The sequence below is a fragment of the Nanorana parkeri genome, unplaced genomic scaffold (assembly GCF_000935625.1).
Source record: "Nanorana parkeri isolate BGI_ZX_2015 unplaced genomic scaffold, ASM93562v1 scaffold10, whole genome shotgun sequence".
Taxonomy (NCBI): Eukaryota; Metazoa; Chordata; class Amphibia; order Anura; family Dicroglossidae; genus Nanorana; species Nanorana parkeri.
The window spans coordinates 1,641,231-1,653,123 of record NW_017306278.1 but is presented as its reverse complement, the minus strand read 5'-3'; the positions used below and the strand labels follow the sequence as shown (position 1 = coordinate 1,653,123).

The window sequence follows — 11,893 nt, the reverse complement described above, 5'->3', positions numbered from 1 at the left end:
CTGTGGCACGTGAGCGAAGAAGTGGAGGTGGATTATTCTCAAGAGATCCTGTCGCTTTGCCCTGCATACGCAATGACCAAAGAAGGGATACAATTGTGGGCACATTGCTGTAGAACATTCCCTGAGAAGCTTAGTGCAAGTGACCACCATAGGGACAGTGTGACCCCCTTTAATTGCTGACGTATCTGTTTACATTGCAGGTTTTGAAACTTCAGCACCGCCTGCCTCCACAGTCCCGGCGTGGCAAGGCCGGTCCATAGGCACAGCCAAACTCCGATTGGTAGAGTTCTCAGCGTTTCTAGAACAGCAGCGGGACCCAGACGCCGTAAGTACATTTCTGCCATGCAATAACTATATATATATATAGTGTGATACTTTGTATAGCCGGGCATTGCCCATGCGTACCCCCAAAACATCCCACTGCCCCTCTTGAGCATGTCACAGCATTTTCTGTTTATTTTGCCCTGTTCATATAGACAGAAACCGCTTTGTTTCTACCTGTGACAACATCAGCTGACTTGTGTCTTTTACTATTGATATAGGTATGTCCCCAGAACTACATCTCCCAATATCCCTTTCTCTACAGTGTGTCAACAGGCTCTTGTGAGTCGAGATTAAGTGACTGCAGCTGTGATTTTTTCTACTGAGGGAAATTAAGGGCATTAAAAACACTTTGTTGATGTGGGAACACCCAAGACTCCCATGATCTCAGAACAACCCCCTCGTAGAAAAGAGGACATGTCTGCTTACATTGCAGATATATCGGCAACCTTCCCTCCTCCTCTACACCAGTGCCGAGTACTGCTTACTCTGCCATTCAACTGTTAGAGCGATAGATGAGTAATTCATATTCATGGCTTGCAGAATTTGGGGAGTCCTGGCCCTAATCGGGGGCATTTGGGGGGTCCTGGGCCCAAACCAGGGGGCTTTGAGTCCTGGCCCTAATCTGGGGGCATTTGGGGAGTCCTGGCCCTAATCTGGGGGCATTTGGGGAGTCCTGGCCCTAATCTGGGGGCATTTGGGGAGTCCTGGCCCTAATCTGGGGGCATTTGGGGAGTCCTGGCTCCTTGCTGAGCTTCCTCCAGATGCAGGGTGTTGGAAAATCTGGGCGATGGCACCACAATGAACAGGAATCCACCAGGCTCCTGTCCCTAGGCTTCCCTACAGCAGTTTTGCCCGGAGCTGTCCTTTAGTATCTCATGGTATACCTGTGTGATGGCTCTGTCCTCTGTTGGGGGGTATTTGTCCGTTTCCCCTGTTCTGGGAATTGGGATTCCAGTGCGGGGAAGGCAGCGAGCGGGCACCTGTCTCTTTGGCAGGCTCAGCCGGCAGCTGCAGTGTGATCTAAGAGCTGTGTTTAGGTATGTCAGTGTAGATGGCATATAGAATGTCTCATTCCAGGAGCATTCCTGGGAGTCCTGACCGTCTTCTGCTGACACGTCTCTTCTTGTCACAGCGGCCTCTTCTCCATTACATTTTATAAGCTTGTCATTTCACTGTCTGGGGGCCCCGGAGTCCTTTCCACGTCTCTCCTTCACGCAAGGAATGGCGCTTTCTGCAGCAAAACCGCCTAATGTGCCACATTCTAGCTACCGGTTCTGGATAGACGGTGAAAGGTGCATCGGGGGGTCGGTTGCTGTGTGAAACAGACATTAAAGCAAGTGGCTCCCAACCTGTGTAACCTCAGGACCCACATCTGTCCTTGGTCATTCATTTGCGACACAAGCCGCCACGGCATTGCGGTAGCGCACATTCTGGTGCGGGCGATTGAACTGTGGGCGGGAGGTGGTGATGAATGGCAATGCAACGCAACTCCTGCACCAGAATTCTCACCTCATAGTTCTAGCCGACCTGTGACAATGAGACTGTCACAGGTCGGCTCAGTAGATCGGGAGGTGAGCGAACACATACCGACGTTCGCTCACTTATCGATCCTGTCACGGCTCTCTGCTGTGACAGGGGAGGGGCTGGATTCCCCACTGACTGGGGAATCCTCGCGGGCCCTGCAGAGGTGCCTGGAGCCAGAATGTGACGTCTCTCCGGTCCCGGCACCACTACAGGACATGCGAGGGAGCTGTACAAGCAATGCATGTATGGATGGAGCTTCCTCATGGCCATAGCTCATGCCCACCTCCAAGCTGACACACGGCGCAGGGCAGCATATTTTCAATGGCTGCTGGGCACGAGAACTGACAGTGCTGCGCTAGGCTGAGAAGCCTCTCGCGTAGAAAAGTTGAAGGCACGCAGCGACCCACTGAAAACGAGGTCGTGACCCAACAATTGAGAACCAAGGCATTAAAGAGGACCTGTAGGGATAGAGGGGAGCAGTCAAAGCGGACTGGTTAGAGTGTCTGTAAACTCAATCACTGAAACCTCAATTTACTTTCCATGCCTGAAGAAGGACCTCCACGGCTGTCTCACCAGGAATATTCCTGCCATGGAGGTCCTTCTTCAGGTACTTCCTGTTAAAGAGTGACAACGCTCTTTCCCTGTCTACCAAACTATAAATAATTTAGTGTTTAGCATCTAAGAGACACCAAATGTGACTGTGTCATTGACAAGCCTGGGTTAGAATTACATTCCGGGGGTCCTAAGCCTAAAAAAAAGTCAGCAGACTCGGGTTCCATATGCCAGTGGTGACAGGTTCCCTTTGAACCGTACATTATACATCATTTCCAGTGCGAGATGTCTATACTGTGCAGGGTGACGGGGGGGGGGGTACGCCTCATAATAGCCCCTCTACAGAGCTTTCAGTAGCATTTCCCGAGGTTGTGCAGAGGACCCATTTGCCATTCGACAGGTAACGACTTTTCACTCCTGGGATCCCACGAGTGCCATTTGGGTTTAACCCTCCGGGTGCCACCCTTGGCCGCATTCCTCTCGGCACAGCAATCCCGGTCATCCTTGGCAGCCGGCGTGTAAGACGAGCTCTCGTTATTCCTTTAGACAGAGGCCGGGGCATGAGGCTGTGGACCCCCGTAGGGCCATAGTAGGACAAGTCTGCCTTTTTATAACAACTATTTTAAATGGCCTGCACTCATGCACAGCTATTTTGAGAGAGGTGGGATTAGTCACATGCAAGGCCGGGATATCTGACACTCTTTACTTTCCTTGTCTGTCAGGGTCACAGCTCTGTTGTGTCTCATCCTGGAATCTTATATTTATTAAGCTGGTTCATGCCTCAGTGAGCTCGGGGGGGCAGGGGCGGTATTATTAGTTCACCCCTCCGGTGTGTCTTGATAGGTGGAAACCTCGGAGCGCCTTCTGTTTTTACACAGCCCCAAGAAAAGAAAAGACCCGACTTATAGAACGGAATCCATAGTTTACCTTGCAATGGGGAGCCCGGGAGGTCCTATCTGGTGTCTCCACCTAAAAACTGTTCAGAGTTATTGATTATTAACGATGAGACATTGTGAAATTGCTAATATTAGGGATGCACTGATACTGGTTTTTTTCGGTACCGATACTTATATTTCGGTACTCGTCGATACCGGCACTTACGCTAGCATAGAGCCATCTTCCCAGGGAAAACAGGAAGCCAGGAAGGCTTCTTGATTGCTTGGGAAACGGACTCCATTCTGTTTGGATGCTGTTCGGCCGGGAAGCCAATTGGTATCAAGGCCGGCCAACAGATCTGACAATATGGTGACACGACCCCCCACCCTACTGGCACCTCATTCCCCTCACATCGATCCTCGGCAGCGTTCATTACCGTACCAGTCCCTCGGCCAGCTGGGCAGACACCGCTCTCCAAGCTCTCTCGGATCTGCCCACGTCTCCTGTGTGCACAGCGCCCGCGTGATCGGCCCTCAGCCTGCTAGTGCGCACGCGCAGACTGCCCAGCGCTCTCCAGAAATCCTGTGCATGCGCAGTAGCAGGCTGAGGGCCAATCACGCGGGCGCTGTGCACACAGGAGACGTGGGCAGATCCCGGAGAGCGGTGTCCGCGCAGCTGGCCGAGGGACTGGTACGGTAATGACGGCTGCTGAGGATCGATGTGAGGGGAATGATTTGTCTGCAGGGTGGGGGGTCGTGTCGCCATATAAGATTTGTTTGCACGGATCGACACTGATTGGCTGGGAAGCCGGGTTCCCGGCCAATCAGCGCCGAGCTGTCCAAATAGCATGGAGCCACATTCCCAGCTCCATGTTTCCTCGCGGCACTGCCGGTCAGAGGAAATCTCCCTCTGACCGGAAGTTTCGGTGTCGTGGAAAGGTATCGGAGCTTTTGGGCAAGAACGAGTACTCGCCCAAGTACTAGTATCGGTATGGGTGCATCCCTACATAATACACATGTAACTATCTTCAGGGCAGAAGCATCTCTGTGAGTCGGCACGACGGGGAACATTTCTTAAACCTGCACGGGGAGAAAACTGTTTACTTTGTACTCCGCACTCCTATTTACTTTGTGATGCTCAGCCGCTGAGGAAACATTCTGACTCCTGTCATTTTAAAGGGTCAGCCATCCTCCAGTGATCTCTACTCTCCATACATCAGCACTCTGTTCTCAAGGAAATATCTTTTACCAGCGTGAACCTTTCAGTTTCTTTATTGCATGGCGAGATTCCTGGCATGTCACCATACCCAGCAACTGTATTCATGTAAAATTCCTGGCCAGTGATTGCTTCTAGGCTGATATGATGTCATCAGTCTGCTGCTGGCAGGAGAAAGCATTTCCACAGTCTCCCCTCCCCCCAGTGATCAGTCTGCTGCTGGCAGGAGGAAGCATTTCCTCAGTCTCCCCTCCCCCAGTGATCAGTCTGCTGCAGGCAGGAGGAAGCATTTCCTCAGTCTCCCCTCCCCCAGTGATCAGTCTGCTGCAGGCAGGAGGAAGCATTTCCTCAGTCTCCCCTCCCCCAGTGATCAGTCTGCTGCTGGCAGGAGGAAGCATTTCCTCAGTCTCCCCTCCCCCCTGTGATCACATTGCGACATTGTTAAGGTGGCCATACACTGTAGCAGCCCTACCAGTCCTTGTATGTGGCGGCTGCGTTCGTTTTTCTATTGTAAGGCTTTTTTTCTTTTACTTTGACCCGTGAACACACTTCCTGTCCTAGGGGGAAAACGCTCACACCTCCACTTTATGGAGAAGCAGAGTAGCCACCATTAAGGTGCCCATACACCTTACGACCATCGCAAGACTTTTGTCTTGCGATGGTCGTATGCTTATTGAAAGATCGTACGATCTGCCCACCTTGGACGGGCAGATCGTACTTGCGATCATCGAAAGCCCGCCCCGCTGAGGGGCGGGCTTCCGATGACCGCAATGCAGAACGGGCAGTGTGCGCGTGCGCACACCGGCCCGTTCCGCAGCTATCGGACGAGAAGGCTAGAAAAACCCGCCGACAATCGTACGATTCTCGGCGGGTTTTCAAGCATGCTGGTTCGACAAAAGACGTGCGACTGTACAGTAGATTCTCCTACGATCTCGGGATTTCGCCCGATTCTCGTACGAGAATCGAGCAGTGTATGGGCACCTTTAGACAGCAGCATAGTCCCCCAGGGAGAGGGTAGTGTTGGATGGACGAGTAGATTTAGATGAACTCCAGCTAACATTTTTAAAGGGAAAATAAAAAAAACATCCCCTTGCGTCTGTCTGTGTGTGTGTCCGTGTGTGTCACACTCTGTAAAATGTGCACAATTCTCATTGTGATGTTTTGTTAATCAGCTAATACGAGCTCAGTCGAGGCCTCGATAAGAGGAAGTCTAGGATTTCCTAATGAGGGATCACGTTAACTAAGTCAAATTGATTTTCTGGCCGTGTAACTTGAGTGCTGGAGGTGGGGAAGCTGTGGAAACGGCTCGTTTTGGTTTCTCTAATGTATTTCACACTGTATGGTGCAGCAACTAATCCATAAATGACGAGGATTTCTTCTGGATTCCTTTGTTTGTTTGTATACCCCGGGGTGGGGGTGGGGGCGGGGGGGTGTACGGGAACTGAGATGGCTCATCATAGAACCTATTCATGAAAGAGTCTGACTTCATCACATCAGCCCTGTGATATCCGGGTCAACACAGACCGAGAGTTATTCCCTTAAATCTGACCTCCGTCCTTCCCTTCAGTCTGCTATCTGACCTCCGGCCTTCCCTTCAGTCTTCTATCTGACCTCCGGCCTTCCCTTCAGTCTTCTCTCTGACCTCCGTCCTTCCCTTCAGTCTTGCACAGTTGTACCGGCTCCTCTTCCTCTGATGTCACTGCACACTGGGAGCTTCTCATAATGTGCATTGGAAGCTGCAGCAAGTCATATAGAGGCCGGCCTAATTTCCTGACTGGAGGACATCCAGCATCATCAGCCTGACTATCCCTGGCCCCGCCCCTTTCATTTATTAGATTTCAGTTCTTCTAATTATGAGGGCTTCAAACTTGATGATTTCAAAGAATTTGCCAAAAAAATACCTCGGCCATGGCCAGATGCGAGTGATGTCATCATCCGCTGACGACATCCCATCAATCCCACGAGACCCCCCTTTAAACACAGAGAGAAGAATGTCCTAGAATACTTCCAGGTATGAAGGAGCATGTTACTTGCTGATTGGCTCAGTGCTGTCACATGGGGTAGAGACAGAGTCTTATATTCTATTGGTGGGAAGGTGATTGGAAGGGATGTGTCGCCGCAGAGGTGGGCGGTAAAGTGAACCTGTTGCTTTGTCCTTTAAGACTTTCTCACTTCCTGGCTTCCTTCTGTGCTCTTCAGCCATGCCTTTCCCTCCTCCTCCAGCAGGAGGGAGTACTCCCATTGTCCCGGGGCGGGGGGGGCGGCTCAGAGCTGCTGTCAGGATAGAATGGAATGTTCTGCACATAGCAGAGCCGGAGTCCCATTCAAGGACAAAGGATATAAATAACTGAAAAGAGAATCTGTCAATAAAGACAGAGAATGGCGGCCGCGGGTCTGACGTGATGCGTCGGGGATACAACTGCTGACTGCCATCAATAGAACAGGAAGTGATAAAGATCTGAAGATTGCTGCACGGAACCGTAAAATGGAGGATCCGATGGTTGCTTTCAGCATAACAGACCCGGGACCATAGACCGGTATTGACTTCTTCATGGCAGAGCCGTGATGGTGTACGAACCCCCCTGCAGCCAATCAGAAATCAGCTCTGAACCTTCAGGATAAATACATTGCAGGTTCATCATAACAAAGTATTTAAAGGAGAACAATGGAGTTAAGGCTTTTCCCCATAGTTCTCCTTAGGGTAACAGGAGGACACAAACTAGCGTCCTCCCGTCACCCTAGGCTCAGTATATAGGGAGCTACAGCTCGCGGTATACTGAGACGCCGCAGCCGGAGCGGATCCCGACTTAGACGACAGGATCCGCCCAGCTGCGTGAGTGACAGCTGGCTCTGCCTATCTAGAGGCAGAGCCAGCTGTACCCGCCCCCTCCCCGGTCCGCCAGTCAGCGCTGGCAGATCGGAGCGGGGAATCCAGCCCCTCCCCCTGTCACGGCAGAGAGCCGTGACAGGATCGAGAAGTGAGCGAACGCCGGTATGTGTTCGCTCACCTCCCGATCTACTGAGCCGACCTGTGACAGTCTCATTGTCACAGGTCGGCTAGAACTATGAGGTGAGTGGAAATCACTCATCTCATAGTTCTCCTTTAACTTTGCAGCCCCTTTTGTTTTCTTCAGAAAGCAGCCAACAGAGTAGAAAAGCCAATCCCCTGGCAGAGGACCACCTTCTCCTTTGTGGAAGCAGCGGCCTCTCTGCAGAGGTCTAACGCTCCCCCTGGTGAGTCATGCATATAGCTCTGCAGTCAAGTATAGATCATGCTCTCTGCTGATTGGAGAGCTTCGGCATTGACTCAGCAGGGGTTGTCTCAGACCTCCGCAGCCAGACCACTGCTTCCTCACTGAGAGCAAGGGTCCTCCTCTGCAGCATGCTGGCAGGGAACGGGCTTTCCTACTCCGGCTGTAGCTGCTTTCTAAGGAAAAGGGGCCATTACACTTTGTGTGGATGCTCTTGGAATGGAGTTGGCTGATTATAAACTGGTACAGGCTTCAGCAGGGGTGGGAACTCCGGCCCGCTAGCTGTTGAACTACAAGTCACACGAGGCGTTGCCGATCCCCGGGCTCCAGTCACATTGTTTGTGGCGATACAGAGGACGCGGAGCTGCAGATCGAGCTGCCGCAGTGCAGCAAAGAATACAATGTGTCGGGATTCCACAGCAGCAGGTCACCTGACCAAACGCCTAAGCACTTTGATCACATGATCGTCCACCAATGGTTTCAAACGCTGGGATTTATAGAAGGCACATGAGACTACAAGGGAACCTCCAGTTCTTAGAAGTGAAATCCATGCCCACTGGGTGACTTCCCAGTAACTGGCGCTCGCCTTATGTACTGTACAGGGGGCTCTGCGTTCAGTACCGGCATCTGACTTGTTGTGGTGTAATGAGAAAAGCTGCTTCCCTTTAGGTACGGCCTTAGACTGCGTTACATGAAACATCGCAAGGAATGGAAGTTGATTTGTAGCTCTGGGAGAAGCAGGGGGAAGGGGGATGTGTACACACACAAGACTCCCCCCAGATTGCCGCATCACGGGGCCACAGAGTGAACGTGGCTTGCATAGAACATTTATATTATATAATGGTGCCAGGGCTGATACGAAGGGCTGTTTCATCCTCTCCTGTCTGGCATAGCGGTTAGCACTTCTGCCTTGCAGCACTGGGGTCCCAGGGTCAGATCTCTGCCCAGAACAAAGAACGCAAAGCGCACAGCTTACCCCTATCATACGCCCCCGCAATCCACACGGATGGCTCTCTTCTGGAGCGACGGGCTCAAAAACTGCAGAGCCAGCACGCGATGATCTTCCAAAGCAATTCAAACTTTATTCCACATGCATCTGTGCGAAGAACTGCTGCTGACGCGTTTCAGCCTTAGTCATAGCTGGTTAAGCTGGCCGAGTAAGGCAGAAACGCGTGGAGTTTGCATATTCTCCTTGTGCTTCATTCTCTGGGGACTCCGGATTCCTCCCACAATGCCAAGCACATGCTGGTAGCCCGATTGGCTCCCGTCTAACTTGGCCCCAGTATGTGTGTGCGCACATGTCTAAGCGTGTGAGATGGGGACCTTGGATTGTAAGCTCCTTGACACCAGAGAGGGAAGTGATTGGGTGATGTGACATGAATAGGCAGGGTGGAGGGTGTATAGCTCTGGGGGAGGAGGGGGGTCTGAAGATGTCCGATGGCTGTGATCTCTGTCATGTGACGCGTGTCCTCTTCTATTGCAGTACAACAAACACCTCTTTGTGCACATCGGACAAGCCAACCACTCGTACAGCGACCCCCTGCTCGAGGCCGTAGACATCCGCCAAATTTACGACAAGTTCCCCGAGAAGAAAGGGGGCCTGAAGGAGCTGTTTGGGAAGGGGCCCCAGAATGCCTTCTTCTTAGTGAAGTTTTGGGTGAGTGACTCTTCTCCTCCTCATCATCATCATCTGTATACTTACTGCACAGAACTGGTTACGGTGAGTGTCGATGGAGTTCCGTGCGGCTCCGGAGGTGGAGGGACTGGTTATACTTGGTGGTTGCAGGATGCCATTTGTGTAATATTGCGAAAGCATGCGTCACATGATGCAATTAAGGGCCCCGCCCACTTCCTGCGCCTCACGATTGGCCCATACTAATTAATGATGGCTGGCTTCACCGGACCAATAGTGAGATGCAGGAAAGAGGGACGGGTCTGAGCTTCCTACTGCTGAAGCTGCTTGAAATTTTGAGTGGCACCACGGGTGGGGAAACTCCGGGCCCTCCAGGTGTGATTTCACTACAAATCCCAGCATGCCTCTGGGAGCCAGGCCTGTAGCTGTCAGTCTTGCAGTGCCTCATGTGACTTGTAGTTTCACTACAGCTGGAGGGCCGGCGTTGCCCACCCCTGGGGTACACTCTACATGGTAGAAAAACACAGTTTCCAGTAGCTGTTGATGGTTTAAAGTCATCGCAGCACCTTGCCTTAGTACTCCTCTCAAGAGCAAGCAGTGGGCGGGCTCTTGGGAGGAGTTATGCAAATCACAAAATACCTTGATGGGTGGATGTCGGTCTGGAGGAGTGGGCGTTCCTAGGCAGCCTGTATTTGCATGCACCGCCCTAGGCAATGCCCATATGCGATGCTGAGCCTCCATGACTGAAAGAACTGAAATGCACTAAATGAAGGGATGGATGGGGACAACCAGGCTGGGAAGGAGAGGACTAGATGATGCTGGACATCCTCCAGCCAGGAAATGAGGCGGGCCTCTATCTGACTTGCTGCAGCTTCTATTGCACATTGTGAGAAGCTCCCGGTGTACAGTGACATCGGAGGAAGAGGAGAGGAGCAACTGTGCAAGACTGAAGATAAGGCCGGAGGTCAGATAGAAGACTGAAGGGAAGGACGGAGGTCAGATAGAAGACTGAAGGGAAGGACGGAGGTCAGACAGAAAAATGAAGGGAAGGATGGAGGTCAGATAGAAGACTGAAGGGAAGAACGGAGGTCAGATAGAAGAATGAAGGGAAGGACGGAGGTCAGATAGAAGACTGAAGGGAAGGACGGAGGTCAGACAGAAAAATGAAGGGAAGGATGGAGGTCAGATAGAAGACTGAAGGGAAGAACGGAGGTCAGATAGAAGAATGAAGGGAAGGACGGAGGTCAGATAGAAGACGAGGGGAAGGACGGAGTTCCGCTTTAAAATCTGATGATGAGAGTCAGCCTCTGGAGCTCTGGGCCATGTAGGTCAAAAATCTGATGTGAGCAATTAGCACTCCTGCCAAGCATTGCATCACTCTGTCCCCAGCCTCCATCTGCAGCACACGGAGGAGACATTCGCGGTCTGTGTGGCTCAGGCATGCTGAATTAATGACAATCCAATCAGAACATTCCAAATGGTAATTTTAGGGGTCGTCCTGGCAAGTTCCCTTTAACTGCCGGCATTGCCTGTGAAATCCGCGGCCGGTTCTGGAATCGACTGACTTTGGCTTTGCGCTATTTTTGTCAGAAGGAAAACAATCGTTTTCTATTTCTCATTAAATCCTGCTGAGACTTGTAGAGTGATGACAGTGTGATGCCCTGGTGTGTGATGCCCCCTGTTGGGGACTTTCTACTCTGCAGTGATGGGAGACCTGTGCAGCCTCTCTGATCCACCATGGAGGAACCCTTGAAATGAGTTTCAGGTCCTGGGGAACCGCGGCTAAAAAATTGTTATATCTGCAGCTCCCAGATCACTATTGTACTCCGTCTGTTCGGTGAAGAGCACCCCTCCATTACACTGGTGGTCGGTGAAGAGCACCCCTCCATTACACTGGTGGTCGGTGAAGAGCACCCCTCCATTACACTGGTGGTCGGTGAAGAGCACCCCTCCATTACACTGGTGGTCGGTGAAGAGCACCCCTCCATTACACTGGTGGTCAGTAGGAGAATTGCCCGTCTTACAGATTGCTAAAAAGATAATCGGCGTAATTGGCGACCAATCTGAGAGGTTAGAGGTCAGGCTGTACTTGTCTCGTGTTGGCTCTGACGACATAGGGCTCCGGGCAGTCTTGATTGAGACTGGTTGATCTATAGTATCGGTACTAGACTGATGCGTGGGTCCGGGGTCGCTCCCCACCTTCGCACTCCCTATGCTCCCCCCGAGTCTGTAACATGTTAAATTATTAGTTTTTATGCAAAGCCTCCTCTTGGAATTGCGCGGCGATGAATAAAAAAACAGTATCATTTATTCAGCCGTCTATAAATGAAGGGACGGGCTGGGATCGGTGGGACGACCTCTACAAACACAACATCCATTCTTTGTTTTGGAGGAATTTGAATTGCAGACAGGATGCTCCTGCAAAGCGCCGCCTCTTGTAATCAGAGGAAACCTATTGAGATCCTTTGATGTAGTGCTGCTTATGTGGGAGGCTTCGTGTAGACGAGGAGCCCGTTCC

General features: G+C 51.6%; 1 protein-coding gene across 1 annotated transcript in view; it reads left to right on the top strand.

Moving 5' to 3' along the window:
• The window catches only part of TEAD1 (TEA domain transcription factor 1), a 157,467-nt gene that overhangs the window by 137,481 nt on the left and 8,093 nt on the right, over positions 1-11,893 (top strand). The window contains exons 9-10 of the mRNA XM_018554803.1: positions 201-325; positions 9,226-9,399. Coding sequence (XP_018410305.1) covers positions 201-325; positions 9,226-9,399 — 299 coding nt within the window. The remainder of the gene's footprint in view (positions 1-200; positions 326-9,225; positions 9,400-11,893) is intronic.